Below are 27,871 nucleotides of genomic sequence, written 5' to 3'. Positions count from 1 at the left end.
TTAAAATCATGTCCACATTACTAAATAGTACATGACACTGAAATTTTCAATTGGTAAAAAGTGCTTATGCTTAAAAATAAAAAAAAAACAAATTATTTTTTTCGGTAAAAGATTTTAATTAATCGTTTGTTTTTCAAAATTTAGTGCTTTTTCCTAGCATAGACTTTTGATATTAATTCAGTGACTTGAACTTTTCTTAAGTGAATATCACTTTTTTTTCAAAACATTATTTTTAATGCTAAAAATTCTGAACAGAAAAACTTTAAATATTAACTTCGATACAACAAATTTAATTTGAATAGTTGATGCAATCTATGCACAGAAATTGAAATTTTAATTCAAATGCACTGTTTCGCCTTCCTGTCCCCGTGTTGCACATGTAATCAACGTTTGTGTGTATGCATGTCGGCGTGCATGTACGTGTAGGTGTTGTTGTAGTGGTGTACTTCCTAAACTAATTAGCTTACAATAAATATTTGTTGTTTGTTGTGTGTTGTTGTTACCATAACTAAGTATATCATATCATATATGCATGTATGTGTGTATGTGTGTATGTGTTTATGTGTGTTTATTTGTTTAGTTCGTATGTTACCCTTACTAATACCTAATCCACTATTTTTTAATACATTACTATATAACACAGATGACTTTATCTTTTGCTTACATTTATTACACACCTTTCCCCCTTGCGAATTTCCCTTTCCCTTTCCTGTTTTGTTTTTTGTTACATTTCCTGCTCAATAAATAAAAACTCCTACATACACATTTCTTATAACAACCTATGCCTTCGTTTAGTTTCCTTATTGATTTTTATTTACTTTCGGACCTGCACACATACACATTTGTAATTTGTTTTGTTTTGTCCTACTACATTTGTTTTCACTTCATTTTGACGATTTGTTTGCTTTTTGTTTTTATTTGTTTTTGTTTTTGGTGACGATGTGCGGACACCATCACCGCGCTTAAAAGTAAGGTTAGATTTTTAATTGTGTGATAATTTTTTTTGTTTTTATTTTTGTTTTTTCTAGTTTTTTTCGGCTTATAAAAAAGTTTGATTTGATTCTCATCTAATTTGCTTACATCTGCTTAGTTTATCCATTTGTTATTGAGCTGCACTTGCCTATTTGATATTCGATATTTGATATTTTAATATGTATGTATGTAGTTCAGAGTTGTTGCCTTTGTGTTTGCTATTTCAGTGAAGATTGTATTTTGAGTTAAGCCGGTGAAGTTTTATTTCTAGATACATAAATATTATTTTTTTTTGCATTTGGATTTGAATTTTCTATTGTTTTATTGTTTGAAAGAGCTGGGTGGCTATTTTATATTGTAATTTGCTGTTCTGCTTTTCCTTCTTCTTCGTCCTTCGTCTTCTTCATCGTTTTTTTTTTCTTAACTAATTTGCTAACATCTACGCTACACTATTCGCGCTGTACTACTACATACACGCATTATATTGATTGTTTGTTTTGTGGGTGTTGGTATGTGTGTTTAAGTGTACCACAAAAATGGATGAAATTAATCCATTTAACAAGCGTGAAATTAGTTTTCAATTTTGTAACATTACGTAAATAAATTTCATTGGATCTTATTTCAGTGCACTCTAACTGTACTGAGTGCGGTGAGTGCTTTTATTTGTATGTAATTTGTGGGATTTATTTGAAAAGAAAAAAAAAGCAAATAAGCTCCGAATAATGAATGGTAGCAAAAAAGATTTGAAACAAGTTTAGGAGGAGGCGTACATAATTGAAAACCAGTTATAGATAATTGGAAAAACAGTAATGTGTATATTGGCTTAAAGAGCTTTCAATATGCCTATGTTGTCGTACAAGTAGCTGCTTACAGTTAGAAAAAATTATTTAATACAAATTTTTATTTTTTAATTTTTGCAAAGTGTAACAAAAATTTTTTTAAAAATTTTAAATTAAATTAAATTTAGATTCTAAAAGTACATACATACATTTTTTAATTCAAAACTTAGAATTTAAATTAAAACTGTTTTTTAACATTAAAAATTTTTGTTTTGATTTTACTTTAATTCTAAATCAAATTAAATTTAAAATTAATTTTTCTTTTAATTTAAAAATCTTTTTTTTAATATTAAAAAATTTAGATAAGTAAAAATTTAAAAGTTTAATATTTGTAACAGAAATTAAAAATTTTAAAAGAAATTAAAAATTTGAAATATAAAAGCATTTAAGCCCTTTCAAATAAGTCCTTTAAATATGCAAATATCAATACAAAAGAAAATTTAGTTTAACTAAGTCTAAAAATTTTTTAATTATTCATAAAAATTAATTAGAAACAAAAAAACGTATGCTTAATCACAAAAAACAGGCCGATTTGTGTCAAACAAGTGAAACAAAAAAATATCTAAATCAGTGTAAAAAATTAAAATAAAATACAAAAAAAAAATTAAAAAAAAGTTAACTAAAACTTTCATGTTAACGCGCAATTGCAAGATTTTTAAATACTTTAGTTTTAAGCTCAACCAATTTTTGTTATTATTTTAAGGATTTAAAATATATTAAAATCAGTGTACAAAAATTACGAAAAATTCAAAAATATAAAAAAAAATTTACAAAAAAATGTTTAAAAGAATTTAACTAGAACTTTCATGTTAATGCATAATTTCAAGATTGTTAAATAATTTTTCAATAATTTTACTTTTGATTTAGAAAATATATATGAAACTAAAAGCAAAACTAGCAGTGATTTTTGTAAAATCAGCGCCAACTAATAACTTAAATGGATTTCGCTTTGATGGCAATTGAAAAAAGTTATAGCTTTTGCGAATTATTTGAAGAAATTTATGAGCAAATTCATGCATAGTTAAAGTATTTTATTTCTACTACAAAGAAACGTAAAAGTCTAGCTCCATCTTCAGCCAGCCAGGTCAACCTAACATAAGCAAAAATATTTTATAGATGCATACATACAAAAAAAAAGAAGAAATTAATTAAAACCAGTGCAAAGTACTGAAATAGCAGCATTTACGTTAAGCAACACTTTGAAAAATAAAAGATTTACAAAATCCCAATTGCCACTCTAAGCAACTGCTTTAACGACAACTGGCGAATATTTCCTAGCACTAAATCTTCCATTGCTCTTGCGCCCTTTTTTAGACTTTTTGCCATCCGCAGCTAATTATTATTTCAATGCATCTTTAAAGTCTCCAAAAATAGAAAAATACCTAAAACATTTGCTTCCAATAATTCTTACTCTTGATAAATGTTTCACTGCTTCACTCTACCGCAAAAAATCCATCGGCGCGTGACAACGTCTTACTGCTTCGCGACTCCGCACTGCTGCCTTCACGCTGCTGCCAACTGCCTTCACTCAGCCGCTTCCTGCTTACTGCCAATGCCGTCTGAGTCGCTTTGTCGCAGCCTGCGTCTATGTTTTCTCTTTCCACAACAACCCAGCCACTTACTTCCAATACTCCAATACTCACATTTATAATTCTACTTAATTCCTGTTCTATTGCATTTTGGAATAAAGAAAAAAATTGCTTTGGCCAAATTAAGTAGATAATAAGAAAAACTGTGTTGAAATTCGTGTTTTACCACTATTTTGTTTTTTAAATTTTAATTTAATATTAGTTTGTTTCTCTCTTACTATCAATTAGTTATCATTAATTAATATCACATCGACTTTGTTTGTTTTTGCGTTTTGCATCGCTTATCTTAAAGTTTTAAGAGTTTCTTATTTGCTTATTTGATTTTTTCAAAACTGTTTTCATTTTGTAGGTTTATGAAAAAATCGCCATTAAATTTCTCATTGCATAGAAAAAGGAAATAAGTTAAAGAGCTTTTCTTGCTTGCTTGCTTGTTTGTATGTTTGTTGGTTTGTTGGTTTGTTATTTACGTAATACTACCATAAATACAGTGTTGGACGTTAGCGTAGGCGTCCGATTTAATGTTTCTTTGTTTGTTTTTGTTATTAATTTTATAAATTACAAATATTTTATCCCTTCTTCTTCTCTTCTTCTAACGAATGCAGTATTCCCAAAATAGTAGTCACTAATTTTACTGCTTTTGCTTCTTAGTCCTCAACGATCGCGCACCGTTGGTACGCAAAATCGTACTGCTTTGCCGTTACATACAATTTCTCTGCACCTTAATTGCATAACTCTTACCCCTTTGTTAGTTTCATAAGTTTTCGGTCCAAATTATTTAGCCGGTAACTGTTGGTTCATTTGTTGCCGTTGGCATTCCTGTGTTTATCTTCTTTGCCTGCAAATGTTATTGAGTTGTGGTTGCTGCTATTGTAGTTGTAGTTGATACGAATTGAATTGTAATTGTCGCTTTTTTGTTTCATGTATTTATGTATGCGCCATATTCCGAAACTTGCTTTCGACTTCTCTAGCAATTTAGCGAACAGAAAAAGTGTGATCCAAGTTTATTTGCTTTTTTGATTTTTTGGGGGTTGTTGCATTTGTTTAATCCGAAATCTCCAGCGCCTTCCTTAGCGGTTTCAATTATTTCTAACCTCACATCCTTTTCCTACCTGCAACTCGTTATTTTTATTGCCTCTTTCGACTGTTTGTTTGTGGTGTCCAGTAAAAATAATGAAATTCGGAGGGATTGTTGAGAAAGTAAAGTATTCTCGTTATGCGTTGTTCCTGGTTTTGTTGTAGTAATTGTTTGAAGTTTTCTTTTGTAGTTGTAGTTAAAGCCACGCCCATTTGATTAATAAAAAAAATGAATAGCGTATAAGTTGTCTATTCCATACAGCTAATACGCAATTGACCAAATTCTGATGCCCTTCGTTTAAGGTCCTTTCGTTTCGTTCATTACTTTGTATTTGTTATGCTTTGTTTGTGGTTGTGTGAAGGAGAATAAATGAGATCTCTGGGTTGGTATGTATACATATAATAAAAAAAATCTCTCTTCTCGCAACCATTCAGCTGGAATTCGCTTAAGCGCATTAATCGCAGGAGTAAAGCTTGTTTTTGGTCAGCGTGAAATCGGGGCTCACCAAAATGGTGTTGCTGCGTGTAAGATTTCTGCGAAAAGAAATTCAAAAAAATTAGTTTGAATATAACTGAGCGATCACATGCGACTAGCTTGCATATTTTCGCTTGCTTGTCGAGTTACATACTTGATAAATTGTGGCAACAAAGAGGTCCAGCCGCTCTTGTCCTGCTTTAGCATGAGATACAACTCGAAGGTGGAGACGGTGGAGTCATCCACTTTGAACGAGGCAATGCGTCTGTAAAATTGGGAGAGGAAAGTAGAGAGTGTGAGTAATTGTCGTGAAAATATATCCCATATCAGTAAAATCGTCAGGTAAACAGCGCAGTGAGCGAGTAATAAAACAAAGCCGATAGTAGCACCAAATACTAGCAGAGTAAAGCTGCGTTTAGTGCTACATCGGTGGGCAACTTCTATGGCTCATAATTTTGTGTTTGATACCGCGACACAATTTCGCATTTCTTTACCAGTTGCCCACTCTTTCTTGTCACTCACTAACCAATCACCACCAGTCCACCTACCTCACATTGCTCGGCTCACACTCGAAATCGATGTACAGCGAACAGCCACGCACGCCACACGGTTCCCGCTCCGAAGCCTTGATTATTTCGGCCGCAATGCGCGGCATGAGATTAAATGGCAATGAGACTTCAGTGCAGTCCAAATGACGCTTCTTGGCATCCCGCAACTCCGTCTGCACCCGCTGCGCCAGCTCATTGACGGCGGCGATGTCCACATCAGTGGTGGCGCTACCGAAGCAGCTACCCGATGTTGGTGTGCCCACTGGTGTAATGGCCGAAGTCACTGGTGGCTCATAGTAGAACATGTTGTCGTTGAAGGCGCCTTTGGTGTTCTCTTCTTTTGTTGTTGCGTTGTTGGCTTTTTGCGATTTCTGTTGCTTTGCTTGTTTTTGTTGCCCAGTGGTGTATTGTTGGTGGTTGCAGTATTGTTGCTGTTGTTGTTGTTGTTTCTGATAGTGGTGGTAATTGTTGGGGTGTGGTTGATTATGATGGTGGTAGTTGTTAGTGTGGTGGGTGCCACCGTAGTGGTGATTGTTGTAATAAAAGTGTTGCTGTCGCTGCTCGTGGTGATAATTATGATGATTGTAGTGTTGTTCTGCTTGTTTTAGTGGCGCTGACCAATTTCCGCCGTCAACAACGTCCCCACCCTCTACTGCGCCTTCGGTGTACAGCTCTAGGAGCTGCTCCTCGTCCTGTTTTATTTGGTAGTTGCTAACGTTTCTGTTGTTGTTGTTGCCGTTGCCGTTGCGTTGATTGTGCGCAACGTTGTCACTGGTGATGCTGTTGCTTGTTGATAGCAGTTGTGATGATGATGATGGTGGTGGTGGTGGTGGCGTTAACGGACTCGTCCAGTCTATCGATTAAAGAAGATTAAAATGTTTGGAATTCGTTAGAAATTTTTCACAAACTGACAAGTTGGATTATTTATTCAAATTACAAATTCAAAATGTAAAATAATATAGCAGGCAGCGCGCTTAAATATTGGAGCGGTTATCTCGTTTGCGCCTGCTGTCGCAAGGATTGAGCAGAACCAAGAGAATAAGGGTGAGCCAAATAAGATCTATCCAAGCTATTTAAGACTTTGTTGGTGGCCGATAAATTCAACGCGATCTTATGTACTTCATCTATCCCTTACAAAAGTTTAAGGATTTAATTCTAACCTACAAAAGAAAACACGCAATTACATACATATGTACATATGTGTAGGAAATAAGTCGTAGATCTTATTTGGCCTAACCCCAATAAATGTTCTGTACAGAACGCGTCTATTTTTCTTCAACTGCATTTTAAGTTGTGTACTCTCAAGAACTTTATTCCAAACCTTTACTCCAAATTCACCGAAAAAGAAAGATATCTGTTTTTTATGCTGGTTCAAGCGCTGCAAGAGCAGACTGCACCGGCCGGCTAGATGATAAATACTTTTCTATTAAAACCCACATACACACAAGCTGTAAATAAGAAACAGCTGCGTGCCTCCAAAATACTCACTCTCCGATTTTGTGCTACTAACTACAGAGGAGTGTCTAAAGGTCGCATTAACAGAATTTTTATTTACATATGCATGTATGTAAAATGTGCAGAAATGTCCAACCTCAAAACACAATCCCCTAGTTGTGAATAAAAAGCGACTAACAGCTGCTAAAAATAAAACTAAAACAACAGGTTCAACAGCTGACATTCAGCGAAAGTGAAATGAATACAAATGCACTGGCCAGTAAGAGCTTCACAAAATTCTGTACATCGTTTGTGATTACCTGTTATTAACAGAGAGAGAGCAAATGCGAGCGCGAGAGAGATCGAGAGAAACAAAGTGCAATAAACAGTATTTACCATAAAGCGCAGGCGCTGCAATTACAGTGCAAAGAGCTGCAAGCTGTTACAGTTATAGCAACTAAACAGCTGTTTGCTCCAAACAGCTGAGTTGCTGATTTTATGTATTACAAGTGTAAAACATGTATGTGTTTGGGTGCACTTGCAGGCAACTATAAAGTTAAAGACAAAACGCCGGGTGACATGAGACGCAATCACCTGGCAACTCAGCTGGAAATCAGCCGTTTTTGGGTGCCGTGCCAAGGCATGCTTGCGTGACATTTGCTCGTTTATTCCAACATTTGTACACTCGCTCTTTCGTTAATTCGTTGCTGCAGTCGCCATGTTGTATCCAACAAATAATATTGAAAGTGAAGACGGGCGAAACACACACGTGCATGCATGTAGATACATATATGAGCATGCATACTTACATATATTTGTATATAACATATTTGTACATCTTACACAGAACACGTATGTATGTGACTCAGGTTTGAGGCTATGTATAAATTTGTAGTGGAAAATTTTCAAAAAACTACTCGTAGTCAATCCAATTGCCTTTGGAATAGCTCATTTCCGAACGAATTGAATTGAATAGAGTAAAAAACTAGTACTGTGCGAAGCTTTAGAGTTTTATTAAAGTTAAAGTCAACTAAAAGTGTACAAAAATGCCCACAGACGCTTCCTTGAAATCGACAATTAAATTCCACCAGTTACTTGCTTAAATAAGAGAAGCAACGCAAATTAGTTATAAAGTCGAATTTTTGAGTCACGTTCAGTTAGTGCTGAAAGAAGCGCAGCAAACTTTTACATGCTGACGCCTTTGGCTGTAATCATCGCTTATCTTCATACATGCCTCATTGGTTTTTTTAATTATTTACCTAATTAGTTCGAGCTTAATATTTTCAGAAAAACCGAAATTAAGTCAATAACAGAGTCAAAACTCATCCTACTTGTACCAGTTTCATGACACTCATAGAGTGGTTGGCCAGCTCCAATTTTTGCTGAAATCGTTAATGGAATTGAATTGGTGACGGCGATGTGCACGGCTTTGACGTTTCCCTAATGACCAATGGCACAGAATAGAGCAATTATTGTGCTGATGACTAATAGGAAAATTTATATTTTCGTCATATACCTATGTGCATATGTATGTATGTATGCATGGTTTAGTGTGTGAAGTCTTCTTTATCAAGTAAGTTTTGATTGCAAATCTATTATTTTATTAAGTAAGTTAACACTTTAATCGTAGACCGATATATGTAAGTATGTATGTGTGCATGTATGTACGTATTAAGGGTTCGAATTTTTTCAAATGTGGTATACCGCGTGTATGTAGAGATTGAAGATATTAAATCGCAACGAAGAGCAAAAACTGCATGGAAAAGTCGAGAATATATTTTAATTTATTAAAAAAAAATTTTATTCAACAATTTTTTTTTTAACTTTATTACTAAATGAAAATACAAAAATTGTTTTGAGAGATGAAAATCTTTATTTCGACTTTTGCGCACTTTATTGCCTGCCTGCTTGTATACTGCAGTTGTCTAATTAACTTCATTTGCAAAAATTATAAATCTTCCGAATGGACGAGTAATTTGCGTCACTTGGTATTTAAAATCTAATAAAGTTATATTCTTATATTTCCTTTATCCAACGCTCACTTATAGCCAATGGCTGTTGTGTTGCTGGCTTCAAACTCGGTCGTAGAGACACCGATGATGCAAAACTCAGTGCATGCGCAAATGAGGCGGTAACACCAGAAATCATCAAACAAATCCGCAAAATCGTTGAAATGATTGCGTTGTTCTTGATCGAAATTACGTTTATAAATTCAGTTCAATTTGCTTGGTTTTATAACCTTTTTAAATCAGACTTTCTGAAACAGAATCGATTGTGGAACAGGAAAAAAAAGGTTTTGCCAAACTAAGGGGTAAAAAATTTGTGTCAACGAAAGAGTCAATAGCTACACTATTTTTAATCAGTTTAATTTTTTTTTGTATTTGTCAACAAAGAACAAGACACTTATTTGCAATATTCAGTCGAATATTTAATCAAAATTTAAAAATTAAAAAAGTAGAAATCCCAAAAAGCACAGGAATTCATTGTTTTTAAGTATGCAGCAGCGATACGCTTGCTGTTGTTGTATTAGCATAGAAAATTCCTCATACCTTTCTTGGAAATGCTAATAAACCGACAGTTGTTGGCCTTGTATATATATGGATACATATATGTATATATAATTGGCGCGAACACCCTTTTTGTGTGTTTGGCCGAGCTCCTCCTCCTATTTGTGGTGTGCGTCTTGATGTTGTTCCACAAATGGAGGGACTTACAGTTTCAAGCTGACTCCGAACGGCAGATATTTTTATGAGGAGCTTTTTCATGGCAGAAATACACTCGGAGGTTTGCCATTGCCTGCCGAGGGGCGACCGCTATAAGAAACTTTGAACTTTCACCGGGATTCGAACCAATGTTCTCTCTCTGAAATCCAAATGGTAATCACGCACCAAACCATTCGGCTACGGTGGCCGCCCGTATGTAAATCCTGGTAGTAATAATAGCCTATGCGACTGCTGTGGCAACAGTCACAGAAAACGCCGGACTTGAAAAAGGAAACAGGACCTATCTATTATTTTACGTATGAAATATTTTCTTCAAAATAGCAAAAACAAAAAACTGAAAATAGAGAAATAAAAAATAGACTGGCATATTGAAAAACAATGATTGCAAGGCTCTATTATTCACCTGCGTAATTTCAGAGAACATCCAAGATAATCCCCTAATTTACCAGATATTATTGAAATACAATAAATAAACATTTCTACATATTAATAAATCGTTCATGCCGTGTATGTGTATCCCCATGCATACAAACAGATGTACACATGTACATATGCATGTGTATGTATGGATATGCGGAAATGTTTGCTAATAGTAGACTACCAGTAACGGCTTATTTGACCACATTTGATGCAAGTGCCCTATGAACATTTTTTGTTATTTTTATTGCTCACTATTGTTTTGATAATTCAATTATCAAAATAAAATTCGAACGTATCTTCCAAAATTGACTACTCAGATTTGCTTCCGTCTTTTGTAAACTTTTGTAATTTTTTGTTAGAGAAAAAAGTCTATCGGAACCATATCAGATGATGATAAGCCGCATAAGGCCAACAAAATATTCTTTAGTTTCACCACCTGATTTTCGTTTTGTAATAATTTTACAATCCATTTAAATGAGCATATTAAACAATATATTCCAGGTACTCTTCACAGTAGGCAGATTGTTCTCAACAACAAGAAAATTGTGTGCAATATTTCCTTAAAAACTCGGCAGCGCTGCCTGAAGCAAGTTGCTTACCAGCTAAGTAGTAATAAAGAAACTTGCGTAAGTAACTTCGCCCGTGTAATTTATTGTTGTCTGCTCATACAATTGCCTACTTAAAACTTGCTTCTCTTCTACCGCTATACCCAAAAGTGAGCATTTACTCGTACATATGTAGGTGCGTACATGTGTACGTATGCATGTATTTATGTATTTCTCTTTGCTCTTCGCTCTCATGCGTATAGCTGCAGTTCAGTTGACTGCAGTTCGTTCACTGTATTGGCAATAAGCCTAAGTAAGCAACAATTGCTACGTCTACTACAAAAACAACAATAGCAGTGAATAACAACAAAAGCTATCAATTAACCAACCCCAAACCAATGACGCCTTCGTTAGCAACAGTCGTTCAGAAATCACACAAATGCTAAAAAGCAGAAGACGAACAAGCAGAAGTAACAACAACAGCGAGAGTGACAAAAGTGTGCCGTATTAGGAACTGTTTGTTGCTGGGCGGTAGTGAGGTTTTATGGGGTTTCATCACATTCATAGCAGTAATAGCAACAAATATGCATACAAATACAATAGGCAACATGGGAGGGATGCAGAGCATTTCATTTCGCGACATTTCATTCTCTGCGCCTCGACAAGGCGAAGGTGAAATTTCATCAGACAAAGCGGCATTTCATGTTGTATTGTGATGTTTTTGTTGTTGCTGTTGCTAGCCCCATTAATGTTCTTGCAATATTTCTTTGTTTGCAATATTTTGTTATTTTTTCCTGTTTTAATTGCCAACACACGTTCAGCGCAAAAGGATTAAATAATAAATGAAATAAGTAAGCCGTTCAAGCAGCAAAAGCCAACACAGTGGGGAATTGCTTGAGACATGTAAATGCCAGCGGGGGGTGGCGCACAAGAGTTGGTAGGAGCCAGACTAGCCACAGCTGTGTGCTAACAGTGACATAAGCGAGCATTGTTTGTTGAAAGAAGAAAAATTTGCACAAGAAAGCCACATTTGCATGCACGTACATATACATATATATCTATTTACACACATACATACGAGTATATGCAAATGTAAGCATGTCTACATACATTCATATGTACAAATTATTTATTGTCAGCAGGCAGAAAAATGAGGATGTGCCAGAAATAATAAGCACAACAACAGTGCACAATAAAGAAAGAAATAAAGCACATAAAATTTGAATTGAGTAGAACGAAATTTAGAGCAAACTGTAGTAAAAAGAAGAAAGATTATTGCATCACGTCACAACGCACAGGATTGCGTTTTTGGATATTTACTGAACAAATTTGGATTAATTGAAAAAATTTAGCAAAGCGAGAGAGATGAAAATTATTAAAATGCAAAAATTTAATACCAAATAATATTTGTGACGTGCGTCTTGATGTTGTTTCATAAATAAAGGGACCTACAGTTTTAAGCCGACTCCGAATGGCAAATGGTTTTTTATGTGGAACTTTTCCATGGCAGAACTACACTCGGAACCATTAAAAAAGGGGAACTACAAAAGGGTGATGCGTAATTACTTTATTTTATCTCTGCACGATGAATGTGATTGCAGTTTTACTGCTCTATTACTATTTCTGTTTCATTTTACTTTTCTCTTTTGCTCTTGTGCTGAACCAAACGTAGTAATAGCCATTATCATACATATCAATTATGCAATTTTAAATTTTAAATTTTAATTTTAAAATAACTATTTGTATTTGATTTTATGAATTTATGATTTTTTCGCAATTAGTTGTGGTACTACAAGATAATGAGCCCTTCATTTGCAGCCATATTTATAAAAAAAAAAAAAAAAATGTTAAAAACTGCCTCGTGAACATGCCCTGGAACTACTAGCAAGCAACGAAACTATAATCAAGATAAAATCTGAGAAGATGAGATGGCTCGGATACGTGTTTAGAATGCCCAAAGAGATACTAATTGGAAAGTCAATTGAATTTCGCGCTGTTGGAGGCCGAAAAAGAGGAGGCTCCTTAAAGGCATGGTTCGAAGACGTGGAAGGTGACCTTGAAAAGCTAAACGTGCGGTGGTGGAAGGCGGTAGCCTTAGATAGACACAGATGTCACAAGGTTGTGAATGAAGCAATGGTTCACCAAGGACTGTAATGCTAAGAAAAAGATGAATAAACTACCTCGAGGAGCGAGAAGTAACGTCTTGTTGAGATTGGAGGAGATGCGTCGCTTTGGAAAGTACTTCGCCATTTTTAAAAATCAGGTAGATTTATTAGGCTCGAATACGATTTAACAGTGGCTCGCTCAATTGCCGATATAAAAATGTGTTCATATTTGTTATATCTCTTAAACTATACGAAATATGTATTAAATTTAGTTACAATTTTCAACTTCTCATTTATGTGGAAGTCTATTTTCTATTAAATTTTTATAAAAATCAAAATAAAAAGAAAAAAAAATAGTTCTTCGGGTTCTTGAATTTTAAGCCAAATAGCTCTGTAGAATTTTTGTTTTTATTTACTACATCAATTTTTTAACCCTTCGTGGGGCACCTTTTTTAAAATCTTTGGTTGGCCACCCGGGTCTGGTCTTCTTTCTTCCTGTTGGAAGATCCGTTTTAAAAGGTTAACTCCCTAATTTGAAAGAAAATTAAATTTTTGGAAGCTACTAGCCACAAGTTGTTAGCTATAAAAGAGGGATCTTAAATTTACGCCCAAAGTCGAAAAAGTCTGGCCAGACCCGGGTGTCCGACGGAGGGTTAACTTCTTCACCACTTTTTTTTCTTGATTTTTAATGGGCCTTAATAATAATGCTTACTTCACGTTTTTTGATTTTGCGTGGCACAATTTTTAAACACTGTGCGTCGCGCACAACCCACTAAACACTTCAAACAACAAACGAGTGAGGCACGCGAGCACTCGAATACAAAAAAAAAAAAAACAAAAACACTGAAGTCGAATGCATACTTATGTATGTGTATATGTATATGTGGGTGTGCTTGTTGATATAACCATAAATAAATGTACATACATACACACATACATACATATATGTGGACTGCCAAGTATATGAATGGGCTGTGTGTGCATTTTCGCATTTTTTGGCACAGAACTCACTCGACTTGGCCATGACTGGGCGGCGGTGGGTGGCTTTCAAAGCACACACTTGCGAGCTTCATTACAAAATTTCCAAAGCTAATTCAACAACGCGAAAAACTACAACACAAAAAAAAAGAAGAAAAAAAAGGCAACAAAAAAGTATAAAGACGCTAGCAAACCAAAAAAAGCATATGCAATTTTAAATGCGCGTGAATGTGTGTTGAACGAGCAAAGTTTTACAAAAACTCAATAATTGAGCTGCCGGGTGTGCTGAGTTGGCTGTAGAGTGGGCTGGTGTGACGCGGGACCGGGTTATTCGGCTGCATTTTGCAGCTTGCCGCTCGCGCAGAAGCTTAGCGAATTCAAAGGACAACGACAACGACAAGAGAAATGACGCAAAACTCTGCCGAGTAGCGGTGAGGCTGCAAAGAAGAGGGGTATGTGGAAGGGGTGTGTGTGTGCCTGTTCGCAAGAACGTTTGTATGCAAATGTCCTTCAGACGACACATCCTTTTGGTGAATGCGTACACTCGGCAATAAAGTGTGTAATTTATGCGGGTAACAGCATGCACACACACATACACGTACACACGAGTACAGGCGCTTGTATGCGAATATGCAAATAAGAATTACAACAACAGAAAATTGAAAAAAATAGCAGCCATTTGAAAGAGTGTGAAAGCAAAGGTGGAGCGAGGAAAGCCAGTTGGCGTGGACGCAGTCAGACATGAAATTAAATTGACTGCAATTTTCAAAACCACAAAAACTGGACAAGAGGATGAACAATGTGAGAGGGGCCATGAGATGTGGCAAAGGGACTGATGTTTGTATGATTTGTGCTGAAAACGTGTGACGGGGCCAACAGTCAGCTGATAGCTAAGCTAAAGTGCATACATTCATACACACATACATACATAAATGCATACACACATACATATCAACGAAGCGGCCAACTTGGCAACAAATCACACAAGCGTACAATGAATGGTTGCGCGGCCGTCGCACTTTCCGCGGCTGCATGTATGTACATCTATATATGTATGTATGTATGTGTAAAATATATACTTATGTAATCTGCTTTCTGAGAGAGCGATCAGTTGAAGCCAGCGCAGCCCGGCAATTGTTATGATGAACCATAATTGTTGGCAGGCCGGCGGACGGTCGCATACAAGCGACAGTTAGGCGCGTCGCTTGCCGCTGAACGGGCCGAAGTGTCACAAATGAAACAGCTGCGCGTCCAACCAACCAACTGCTGGCTTAGCCTAGCCAGCTAACAGCCTGAGCTGACACACTCAATTGCCGCCGACAGTGTCCCAAGAATGCTTGGAAAAATGTTTGAATGCGCGTTTGCACAATCGCACAGCTTCCTCACTCTACTCATACGCCCGCCCCTCTATCTCTTTCCACCCACTTAACGCCGCCTTTCGGTGGGAGGTTTCAGTCAGCCTTTCCCTTCGGTATATATTTCAATTGCCAACCGCTTTTTATACACCTTCCACGCGGCTGTGTTGGCACTCAACTGAATTTCTCAGCTCGGCCTTTTGGCGCTTCCATTTTGTCCTTCTACTTTTGCCATTTCAATTTACTTATTTTTTCTTTGCCGCTCGCTTTTATAAAAGTTGCCTTTTGTGTGCGCTCTCGACTCGAGCATTTAGATGTATAGAAACTATGCAAACACCCTCGTTCGCGTGTGTGCGAATCTGTCTCGAGCTCGCCCAAGTGACAGGATTAACAGGAAGTTGCATAATCCCTGGAGCGTCATGTCATACTTGTTTGGCCACCGACTTTATAATACCAACTCTGGCGCATACGATTGCGGTGCAAAAGCTACACAGGGCAACACACAACGCAGACACACAACTTACTGCCGGTGCCGGAGCGTATTTCGGATACTACACACACACACACACACACATGCGCATGGGTATACTTGTATACTAAGTGGCACAAAAGGCCGCAGCAGTAGTTGGCTGTATAATCTAATGCAGTGTCATACCCACTCACACACACGCACACACTCAACTTGCAGCTTAGCAATTCTGCATTTTTGATTTAGTTTTTTGGAGATTTTTTGCTTGTTTTGGGAGGTGTGGTTGATTAAATTTTAAAATTCATTCAGTTTGCCAGTGTGGCGTGTGCTGGGTATTTGCGGGAATTAATACAATAACTTCTAGCGCATACACTCGTTTATGCATATGTGTGTGTGCACACATACAACCAAAAGTGTATTTGCAATAAAGTTTGAAAGCCGCAAATTTAGATTTTTATGTCTTCCACTTTTACGGGGATCACCAGAGACGAATTTGGTGCATTTTTAATAAGTTTCGAGCGGATGGATCGACTCATGAGCGTGCAGATGGACATTTTCATGTGAAGTACATACTCACATGCACACTATACATGTATGTGTGAGGATAATGTTAAAGAGTGCAATTAATACCCATCATTTTGGCTGCACAAGTTTGCTGGGCAAAACACAGCCGAATATTTAGTTTTTGTTTCAGCTTGGGTATTAAAATGAAAAAAATTACTAAGGTTATGCCAATGTTATTGCCCCATAGTGGCAATATGGAATTGAATAAAAGAAGAAATAATTCGCTGTCTCATTATTGTTTTAGTTTTAAGTGACGGCGCAAAAATATCTACAAAATATCAACCTATCTCACCTAACCTCTCCCTCTGGAAGCAACCTGTCAAAAGAGAACTTTTTCTGGGTCTACCATTGATCATACCGCAGTGATAGCGTTTAGTAAGCTGTCGCAACAACAACCAACATTTCCGAATTTTAGGCAAATCACTATCATTTGCGCTGCATTTTTGCTGATTGGGCTCATTTGTATTTATTTTTCAGATTTATTGGAAAAAGTAGTCAAAAATTAGGCTAATAGAAAGGACCACGTAACCCGTAGCAGCGACGGACGTATGCCGGATGTCATATTTAAAATACTATTGCCATGAAATTATCCACCAGATTATAATAAAAAAATTTATTCCAAAAATTGTCTGTTTTGTATTATCATTTTAAGTTCTTCGGCTCTAAAAAAATACGAGCAGCGAACTCCAAACTGTGTCGTCTTACAAAAGCTAGCATAGCATACGATTTTGTAATAATAAAATAAAAATGATTAGCGAATGTAAACTTTGAGTCAAAAATGATTTCCAAGTTTTTCATTTCTTTCAGGCTGACGAAGCTGGTATTCGGAAAATCCTATACAAATGAATGCAATTTCTATTATCTGCCTTCATTAAAATTTCCGGGAAGACCCGTTACATATGATCAGCGCACACATTGTTGCCAAGGTAGCTATTTTAATGAGCTCGCGATTGCTGCTTTTACGATGCCACCTTTGAGTTTGGAAAATTCGTAGAAATATCTTAACGAAAAATGAGGCAGGCATTCATGTTTACAAAACTACTTGTTCTCCAGCTGCTAAGCGCACGTATGATGAAGCGCACGTATGATGAAGCGCACGTATGAAATGTGAAAATTTAGTGGAAGCTACTAAATATAGCGGGAGTGCGCGTCGGCACTTACGCGCCACTAATCACGCAACCAGCTAGAAGAGCATTTGCTACTCGGAGGTTTCCTAAAGATATGAAAAAAAATTTCTTTTAAATGCTCAAGATCGCAGCAATCTTTTACGATATTTGGTGCTGATATGGGAAGAAGAGCTTTTTCGAATAATAAGTGAAATTTGTGCGCCACTTGAGAAAATTATTTATTTTCAAATAAAATTTAAAGCTTATTTATGAATATGTATCTGAATAATCTGAATTAAATTGTAATTTTGGAAATAAAATTTAATCCAATTATTTTTATTAACATTATATACCTGTATATATATAATTGGCGCGTACACCCTTTTTGGGTGTTTGGCCGCGCTCCTCCTCCTATTTGTGGTGTGCGTCTTGATGTTGTTCCACAAATGGAACATTACAGCTCACTTTATCTTGCTGATAAGCGTATTTTCGTTCTCTCAGAAGTTTCTTAATCTCCTGTGTGCCGAGTGGTATTAAAAGTACGATGTTAAGGGGGTGAGCGGTTTTGCTGATCAACAAATAGTTGAAAAAATTAATGCATTTTTACTTTAGCCTTAGCTTAGTCAGGCACTTGGGAAAGTGAAAGCAGTTAAAGGCCACTTTATAGTCATGAATAGTTTATTGGCTCATTTCTATATTGGTTAGATGAAGGTTCGTTGTGGTACCACTGTGTAATACGCAACCCTCAGTATTTATTCATCTTGGAACCATTTGGACGCTCTTATGGAACGTAGGATAGGGCTTAACCCAATACCGGATAATTCCGTAAGAGAGTCAAAAGAATGTTTCCCTAACAACCCTGCTCTACTCCTAGTTAAGGCTGAACAATTACAGAGAAAGTGTTTCTTTCTCTTCCTCGTCTCTTCAACTTCCGCAGTGAATGAAATAATACTCCATAAGAAAATACTCCTATGTTCTCTTTTGGCAACCTAACAGCCAATGATCGGTGACACAAGCCACGACCTTCGAGTGGTTCGCTCGTGAGCGGTTGAGCAATTCTCCTGGCCTGTTCTTATATATTTGCGGCCAAATTAGACTGGTTGTAATACAAATATTTTCTGCTCTCCATGACCTATTGGCCTCTTGGATAATATTATTTTTTATCCTTAATTTGCAGGGAACTCCAATATTGCCTCTGTTTTTAAGCAATGGAAGATTAGTATCCTTTCTGGCAATGGAAGATTAGTATACTTTCGGCCTTGCAATTTCCGTCCATATCTCTATGTGCCGGAATCCGTATAAGACTGACCTTGAAGACATTTAGAGCTGCCAGGCATTCCTGAACAACCTTTGATCTTAGTAAAATTGACTCCATTGATTTGTTGGCACCTGGCTATTCGAAAAAATGTAACACTGCCAAGTTTTTCACATTAGTCCTAAATGAATTCAAATATATTGAATATGCAGCTTGGTAATTATTGGCGAAACGCGTTTGATATCAATTGAAGAAATCGAATTTTCTCACGCTGCTGAAACTGTGTTTGCTGGCATGCAATTGGCGCCGTGTGTGTTTATTTATATCTTTGTGTTTATACGTTTGCCTGTGTTTGCCTATAAAGATTTATGCGATGAGAAGTTGTTTTCCAAAAAATCATTAAGCACTGAAGGCATTACTTGCGCCCCCCTCTTGCCCTCTACAACTCTTACTAGTAATCTCTTTCCTCGTTGATAATCAGTTTTAAAATTATGACTAGCTTCTCGCACGTATCACAGCGCCAGCGAACAGAGTTAAGTGATTGGCAATTTTGTAAACAAAGCGAAAAATTTATTGAGCTGTCAGCTATCTGGCTGTGTGCTGTTTTTCGTTGCTTTGACGTACTCCAGGAATTCCCCAAACTCGGCCAATTTAATAGTCTAAAGAATTAATAAACATTTTTGTATTCGTTTTAAGAATTTGCTGCTAGCAAAGCACAAAAGCTGCGCTGGTACATCGATTTTTTAAATTTTTGAAAAATTAGTTTTCTAACTTTTGTTATTCTTTTATTGATTCATAAATACCATATGCTTGTGTGTGCGTGCGTTTTGCTCATTATTTTTTCAGGCTTTTGTTATTAGTGGTGCTCAAATTTCACCAAGAGTTACACAAGAAAGAAGCTAACCAATTTTGTAAGCTGGTGACAAAAAATGGAAAAATATAATACAAAACAAAAAAATGGAACCAAATCGCAGTTTTGCATGAAACAATGAAGTGGAATACGAGTATTAGTAAAAAAAAGGTTCTTCCACATGTGTTCGTATGTATGTGTGTAGTATGCGCGCAGCACAGCAGCTGTAGGGCGGCATGCGGAGAGGGTCATGTGTGAAGTGGTGGTCATATATCATTTTCATTTAATGGGCGCTTCGCAGCTGAAGCCGTTTTGACCCTGAAATTTGAAGTCTCTATTGTGCACGAACACACACATACGCATGTAGAATAGGCATATAAAACACACACACACTCGCACACTTGTAGTAATAATATGTGTTTGAGATAATTTGAATAAACTGAAAAGCGAAAACAAGTAAGCCGCAGGCAAGACGACCGAAGGGGTGTGCCTGCAAAGCAGGCTAAATTGTTGGTAGAGGCAACTAACAAACTTATTTCGTCCACTTCAGGGGGTAGAGCGGCACACACACATACGCGCATATGTAGAATGGGAAATGGTATGAAAATACTGGCTTCAAATACATACAAACACACACATCCGTATGCATGTGTGCGTGCATATGTAACATATGCTCGTTTGAATGATGTGCCTATGCTGCTTTCGATATGGTGCCGTTGTTAATCAACCGAAAAATAATATTAATGGAAACAGCTTGCAGCTTGAAAGTTGGCTACAATTCAGTTCATAAAAAAATTATTACAAAATCCTAGCAAGTAATTAATAATAAACGTTTGAGTGGATTAAACACGAGTTAATCATTTTAGGTTAAAGATTTTTCATTGTGTCAGTGATGGAAACGAGGCAACGAGTGATTTAGAAAATGTTATTGTACAATTTTTATGCACTGGAAATAGGTAACTGTAATATTTTATTTATAAATAATAAATAAGTATGATATTTTTTTTTAATATATTTAACTTAAATTCTGGAGAAAAGAATGATGTTGGAAAAATTGGTGCCTGAAGTCATTTTCAAAGTAATTTTTGCGAAGCTACGAAACTCGCAATGCAAAAAATTTGACTTTTATCTATTTACACCGTTTCAAATATTATTTTAGCAAACCATGTACGTATGTATGCACATGAAAGCTCTCATATTTCTGTTAGTTAAAGCGAAAACATACTTTTTTTTAATTTGCTGAAAATTAATTTTAAAATGGTAATTTTGTTTTAAATTTATTATTATTTTCATCATTGCTATTATTAGCGTTAAAAAGCGACCACATTGGCTCGTTCGCACTGTAAGGTCTACTCAGATTTCTTCGGAGCTCGGGTAGATTTAAAGGAAACTAAAAAGGGAACCCGAGGGTAGTACATTGGACTTAATGTTTCCTGAGTGCTGTACTTGGCAGTTGTCCAGACAAAAAAATAAAAATTGTTAGCGTTTCTCAATTGTATAATAATTGCAAAATGATTTATAAAATTTATTTAATGATTATAAAAAATTTAGTTCTGATTATGAAAAAATATCAGTTTCGTCAATGAAATGCAAAAAAACAAGCACCTGGCCCGTAATTTTCCTCTGATTATATAAAAGAGTAAACGAAAAAAAAAAATCAAAAAAAAAAAAAATCGTGTCTACTTTCAGCTTTAAAAGAAAATAAGAGAGTATATTAACGAAATTTAAAACAAAAAAATTAGTTTAACAAAATGAATATATTTTTTTTATATAAAATAAATTAAATATAAAATTTTAAGCATCGTGTAGACCAACTAGGCGTTAATTAGTTTCAAATTAGAGACTTGGCGTTGACTTGCACATTCTTGTACATATGAATTAATTCAATTAAGTTTTAGTTAATTAACTTTTAATTCTTACATTTGAAATTAAATTATAAATGGTGTTTATTTAAGCAAATACTACGCTTCGGAAAAAAATCTTCAGACATGTTAACTTAATTGCTTGAACTTGGTTTTTTTCCACTTGAAACAGCGACAAATTCGCGATATAAAAATCAGCCTTTTTCGAGGAATCTTAGCTGCTAACGGGAGTTAATTAAATTAGTTTATGGATATGTGAATTGTTCACATAATTAAAAAAAGTTTTGATAAAATCGCAAAAATAATTAAATTTCAATTTTAGCTGACATTTTTTCTAGTAAAGCCTAAAAACTCGAAAGGAGTTATACATTTAAAAGAACCGTTTAAAACAATAAAAAAAGTATTTGGAAAAAGTCTACATGTCTTTAAAATGGCTTAAAATGATTAAAATGTATTATTTGCTAAGCCGAAATTCTTTAAAACAAAATATCAGTTAAAAAAAGGCAACAAGCTGACATTGGTTTTAAGAAAAACCGTAAACCGTTAAATGTAAAAAGGTTGTTGGGCATTTTTTTTTATAAAATGTTTGAGATATGCGCCTAACGAATCACAAATTCATTAAAAAAATATATTTGTTAAAAAAAAAAATATTTAAAACAGTTCAGATTCAGGAAAAATTCAAATTTTTAAGCAAATTTGGTTTTACAAGTGATGCTGAAAGTCTTTAAAACAACTGTGATTTTTTATTTTTTTATTTGTTAAGCAAAACCTTAAAATGTCGCAAAAAATTATGAGTTTCTAACAAAATTCGTTCGAAACAAAATACGAATTCTTTGAAAAAATATTAGGTTAAAAAAAAAAAAAATTTTAAACGGTTGAGTTTTAAGAAAAATCAATTTTTAAGCAAACTTGTTTTTGTCAGTGATGCTGAGTCTTTATTTTTAAATATTTGTTCAGCAAAACTTTAAAAGTCGCAAATAAATTATGAGTACTTATTTATATCTAATTTTTGACTTAAATTTATAATAAATTATAAAATTTAATACTTGGGGGAGCTTCCAATAGTCTTGGTTGTATATAAGGTTCTAAAGCAATTAACTTTAAATATTCTAAATTTTTTACCACAAATTTATTTCAAAATGTGAGAGCAAGCGCTTTGAATTCAGCAATTTTAATTAACACTTCTTATAAGAATTAGAAAATTAGAAATCAGAATTATATTTTAAGAATAAATCCCTAAAAAGGATTAATATTAACATTTTATGAAAAAAATTGTGTTTAAAAGCTGCAACAATTAATTTTTTTTCAAAATAATTCAAGTGTATAATGAAAGTACTTAAGTTAAAAACAAGTCAAGAATTAGTTCTTTACGAGCGAAATAAGTAAAATAAAAAGTCAAATGTAAAAGTTCAGTTTCTCAACACAAACATAAAATATTACCCAATTCCCAATAGGCACAGCAGATGTGTGATGGATCAAACGATAAAATGTAATAAGATAAAAAAAAATAGTCTGAAAAAGCTAAAAATTACTTTTAAAATGCAATTGCCCAGCTGAACAAGCAGTTTTTAGCATAAAATTAAAAAAAATCGAAATAAACCTTATTTCTATTATCGACACCGATAAAAAGAAAATGACGCTCAAATTCAAGATTAAAGATTCTCACTACAAAAAATACATTCCGGAGCGCAGAAGTGGTTTGGTATGAAATGATCAATGGCTTGAAACGGTTGAATTTTCAAGGAAAATTAATTAATTCGCCCAGTTTGTTAAACGCACCTGAAAACATGAAAAGAAAAAAAAAAAATGGCTTTGTAAATTTATTTCAAAATCGGTTGGCAAGTTCAGTGAGTTATTGTAGAAGGATAAAATTCATTTCTTTTAATTCCGTTTCATCGAACGTTGTGCCTAACAATCGGCTTAAATTTATATTTCGAAAAATTTAACTTTAAATAAAAAAAAAAAAAATTTAAATTTAAATATTTAGCATTTTTCCAACACAAATGAGGCCAATCATACCTTTGCAAAAGAAAATTTCAAGCCAGCCCCGAAAAATACACATAGATTTTCCATAAAAAAGTAGTGAGCCACAGTTAGAGAATTTGCCTTTTATGAAAAAAAGTGTGATTATATTAAAGTGGTGAAGCGCAGGCAATAATTCGCACGCAATCACAAGTTTTTCCGCTTAGTAATCATTTTCGCACCCATAGGAAACCATTCCAATTAATATAAATCCCTTTATGTATATTATTTACCTTTTATAAGATTTAAACTATTTTTGTTTTTTCAAAATCTAAAAACATGTCACAGAAGTATGCACGCACACTTTGCTCTACAAATAAAATAATTCTATGTGTGTATGTACATAGGTATTTCAATATCGACACTCACCTTTAACTTTGCTTGAACCGATGACACCGAATTGTCCCTGATATTGATTTTGTACTGAGAGCACTTCCATTTTCTGTCGCAACTCCTCGAAGACTTGATCGATGTGGATCAAATCGTTGGCGTGACGATCCACTTCGGCCTCCAGTTCGAATTGTGCTTCGAAGTCGCCGTACACGTCGCTACCCTCACCCCGACCCTCTGCCGCTGCCAGCGTCAGTTCTGCTCCTTCACGTTCGACTTCTTGCTCAACTTCAATATCGATTTCAGTCTCGCTGTCGTCGTCAACGTCACTGTTGGCACCGCCGTATTCTCGACCTCTAAGTCGCCTTTCTGCTTCCACTTCGTTTTCGACTTCACTTTCAGACGCGTCTTTAGCCTGCGGCTGCCGTTTAGTAACTGTTGACCGTTGCCCACTACGCGTATGCGCTGCCGCTGCGAACGCTCCTGGCTGCTGTGTCGCCGCAACACCTTTGAACCTTTCGCTGTTGCGTTGCTCCTGCTTCTGGTGCTGTTGCTGCTGCTGCTGTTGTTGTGGTCGTTTAGCTGCGATGGCTTCGTCCAAATATCGCGGCGTCTGATTGACGGTGGTCGCTTCAACGGCTGCCTCTGTGACCGGACTGGGCGGTATATCGACCGCTGCACTGACGGCGGTAGCGGTGCTAACAAACGCAAATAAATTCTTAATGGTCGTAGTGGGTGTTGTGGGCGTGTTAGTGCGATGGGCGATGTGGCGATTGTTGGTGGTGGCCTCAGCTGCTGCTGCTGCTCCAATTGCTGCGGCGCTTGCACTTGAAGTGGTAGCTGCTGTGGATGAGTTGTGGTTTTTGTTGCGCGTTGTTGTAGTGTTGCCAATTTTAATGATGTTGGCGCTGCAGTTAACTGCAGCGACTGAGCGCGGGTGGAAAACTTATCTTCAAACGTCTGAACGAAAATTGCAAATTCACGCTGATTTTTTTTATTTATTTTTATTTTTTGGGCTTTGTGTGTTTGAATTGGTGAACTTACTATTTTGTGTTGGAGTTTTTGCAGTTTGTATTTGAATGTTTTTTAAAATTTGTTTTTATGTTATTAAGATTAATTTTTCATTAAATTACGCTTAGAAATGCACTTTAATCACAAAAATTGTTTTGATTTAATTAAAATTAAACACAGAGTTAGAAAAACGTAACACAAAACGACACAAAACTGCTATGCTACTACGCCAGATACAATCATTCGACCGTCGCGGCTGTGCGATTGCTTTCTGCAAAACTTTCCGTTACTTCAATCGTCGTTTGCTTTACGGCACATTTTTGCTCGAGTGCGTTGCTAAAACTGGGTTGCTTTGTAGTCTTATTAAGTTATACTTGGTTTTTTGTTTAAACGTAGTTTTTTGCTTTTTCAACAATTATTAAACAGTAATTAAATTGTGGTGTCTATTAGCAGTAGTTTTTGTTTTTGCTTTATTATTTTAATTAACAAAAACGAAATTTGAAAATAACAACTAAGTTCAATTTGAAATTGTCTTTGCTTTGTCACCATCACTGATTCACTTCCAAATTTGTTATTCTAATTAGCTTTTTCGTGTTGTTTTATAATTTAATATTAAAATTTCTTTGATTATTATTATTTTATTACTTTGTAATTACTTTGTTATTTGTTGGTTTTTGTATTTTTTAAAAAGGCGTTAAAAAAGGAGTAGTTGTTTATTTGTTCTACGCTGCTTCCTATTTGTTTTTAATTTTATTAATTATTTCCTTATTGCTCGCGCATGGCTTTGTAAATATTTTCGTTAATGATTTTGAGAATTTCTTGTTGAAAAATTTCTAAACCATTGCGTTTGGATTTCGCTTCGTTAGATATTAAATTTACATTTTGCTGTGCTCCGCATTGATTCTCGCCAACTTTCATAACCAATTTTTCGCCCAACTTTAATTGCTGATTTTGATTATTTTTTCTTTTTAAGTTTTAATTGCGCAATTTTTTGTTTAAGAGTTTATTATTTATTTTTGGAGTTATTCGTTTGTTATTATTAATTTTTAAAAAATGAAATGATTTATATCCCTGAACTTGTGTATTTTTACGCTTAAGAAAATTTCACTGCGCCTCTTTAAGCTGCTGCTTTGCTGTTGCTCGAATCTCCAGCCCTTTTCTGCCTTCAGGTTGAGTTTTCACAGATTTTGAATCGCTACAAAAGCTTAATTCTATTTTACGCCGCCCTCCAACTACTTTGTAGAAATCTGTGTTCGTCTAGTGAATTTTCTTTTCACCCCAGCAGCGTTTTGCCTTTGCTTGCAGCTTTTGTGGCTTTACTTGATTTTCTCTGCTTATTTTGCGTATTTTCAGCTTTTGTCTCGCTGGCTTTTGGTCGTGGGAGTTTCCTTCAGCTGCCTTTTACAGATTTTCTTTTTCTGCTTTGTAGGCTTCGTCTTCGTCAACTCCGTTTCGACTCATTCACAGCACTAAAATATCACTTGAATTTTTATTTTGTTAAATTTGTGGTTTTTAGCCTTTTTCACACTGGTTTTTGTTTTTTTGTGTGCCTTTAATTTTTTGTTATCTGCTGTTCACTCAGTTGCCGTTTTCTTGCGCTGATTGACGCTTTCTGCATGTAGGCCGGATATTCGCCTGCAGCGCATTCGATTTTTTCTTATTATTGTAAAATGTTTTCGCCTTCCGCTTCGCTTTGTCGGCTCGTTTGTGCTTTTTATCTTCGCCTTGATTTTTTCTTAGTTTATGGTTTACGTACTTTTGCGGTTTCTTGGGCACTCTTTAATTGCGGCTTTCTGTTTCTTCACTGCTATTTCACTGCCGTTTCCTTTTCTCACTGATTTGTGGCTCTGCGAGAATTTTGTATATTTTCTTGTCAGTTTTCTGCGGCGTTCAGTAAAACCTTTGTCTGCATTTTTTCCGGCTTCTGCTGTGTTACTTGACTGCTACCACAAATTTAATGGCAAAAACGGCTGGTTCGGCAAATTTTCTTCGTCTTGCTTTTTGCTTTGCTTGCCTCACCTGTTTTTTTATCTTTGAAAATGGAGTTATTTCACAAATGTCACTTCCTTTTCTTTCGAGAGCCCTTCAAGTTCTTATGCGTTTCTTTTTCTTTTCATTTGCTTGCTTACCAATTTGCCGGTTGTTCTACAGTAGCTTTGCCTGCGCGTCGTGGTCACGTCTCGTCTTTGATAATTTCCGTTTACTTTGAGCGAGCTCGTTCTTCTTTTTCGTTGTCGTTTGCCAAATTTACTGACGTTGCTTACTCGACGCTCTCCCAGCTGCTACTGATGTCGGCTGTCGTTTGCACTGAGCTGCTAGGCGCTTTCTTGGCTATGTGGCGACTATTTGGCTCAAAAGCCTTCGTTCCGCGGCTACTTCGTGGGGCTGGAGATATCAGTTGTTTGTTGGAGCCTCTTTTTCACGGCTTTGCCTATTTGCAGCTGATTTGGTTTTCACTCATTTGCTGTGGGTTGGTAGATCTTTCCTGAGTGCTCGCTGGTACGTGTTGAAATGGTTGTTTTGCTGTTGTTGTTCGGTAGCTTCCTGTACTGGTTTTCTCCTGATGTCAATGGGGGTACTCTTCACTCGTGCTCTCTGCGTGTAATGCTTTTTGCTGTGGCTATAGAGCAAATTTAAGAACTTTGCTGCTGTAAAAATTTAATTTGAAGTTTTTGCTGAATTTTCAAATATTTTATGGGAAAACATATTTTTTTTGCAAATTGTCAGAGCTATGTGACGCTCTTGGTTTTTTTTTGTTTTTGGTATATATATTGTTTTTGTAGCATAATTTTACATGTTTCACCCTTTTTAAAGTTCAGTAATATTCATTAAATTGTTAGCGTCTTTGGGTATTTTTCGCTCAACAAAATTTTACACAATTCATTTTTTGCAGTCAATTAACAAAATATTGCATGTGTCAGCTGTTTTGGTGTGTAGTTGTGTGTGTGCTTCGCATATGTGTGGTTACTGTAAAGCTCGAAAATGGATGGTTTTGCTTGAATGTCTGTAGATATTCAGTTTTGGTTTATTTGTCAAGTCTGTTTGTTTTAGTTTTATTGCTGGTTTATTGGTTTTGTGAAAATTAACAAAAGTTTTTATTTGACATACTTCTCGCTTATACTTTTTATTTGCTACTGCAAAATTCTGTTTAAAGTAATAATCTGCTGTCCTTTGTCATTTCTGTTTTAGATTATTTGTGTGTTGGTGGCCTTACTGTCGTCTTCGTCTTCGCAGTCGTGCTGTTGTTACTTTAATTCTTAAATGTTCCTCTTCTTGTTCTTCACAAACCAATTTCCACGTTACGTTTAACCAGCAGAGTTGTTACGAAGCTACTGGATCCGACCG

General features: G+C 35.6%; 1 protein-coding gene across 4 annotated transcripts; it reads right to left on the bottom strand.

Annotated features, from left to right (window-relative positions):
- Nucleotides 1–1,244: 1,244 nt before the first annotated feature.
- On the bottom strand, nucleotides 1,245–27,871 carry LOC128860649 (TPR-containing protein DDB_G0280363-like). 4 transcript variants are annotated; one of them, XM_054098292.1, is made up of 5 exons: nucleotides 27,635–27,871; nucleotides 23,555–27,174; nucleotides 5,498–6,350; nucleotides 5,104–5,214; nucleotides 1,245–5,008 (listed from the first exon to the last, which is right to left on the bottom strand). In XM_054098292.1, the coding sequence occupies exons 2-5, from the start codon at nucleotides 23,622–23,624 to the stop codon at nucleotides 4,930–4,932; spliced, it is 1,113 nt and encodes a 370-aa protein (XP_053954267.1). In that variant the 5' UTR covers nucleotides 23,625–27,174; nucleotides 27,635–27,871; the 3' UTR covers nucleotides 1,245–4,929. The 4 variants fall into 4 exon arrangements, with proteins under 4 accessions (XP_053954267.1, XP_053954268.1, XP_053954269.1 ...); XM_054098293.1 differs by having other exon boundaries at nucleotides 23,555–27,146; XM_054098294.1 differs by having other exon boundaries at nucleotides 27,741–27,871.

The sequence above is a fragment of the Anastrepha ludens genome, chromosome 4 (assembly GCF_028408465.1).
Source record: "Anastrepha ludens isolate Willacy chromosome 4, idAnaLude1.1, whole genome shotgun sequence".
NCBI lineage: Eukaryota > Metazoa > Arthropoda > Insecta > Diptera > Tephritidae > Anastrepha > Anastrepha ludens.
This window is presented reverse-complemented; position numbering and strand designations above follow the sequence as displayed.

Excerpts from the sequence above, each read along its gene's own strand:
- LOC128860649 (XM_054098291.1), bottom strand. The coding sequence starts at position 23,624 with ATGGAAGTGCTCTCAGTACAAAATCAATATCAGGGACAATTCGGTGTC. Across the intron at positions 6,351-23,554 it reads CGGTTCAAGCAAAGTTAAAG|ACTGGACGAGTCCGTTAACG; the intron begins GTGAGTGTCGAT and ends TTTAATCGATAG. Across the intron at positions 5,215-5,497 it reads TGTGAGCCGAGCAATGTGAG|ACGCATTGCCTCGTTCAAAG; the intron begins GTAGGTGGACTG and ends CCAATTTTACAG.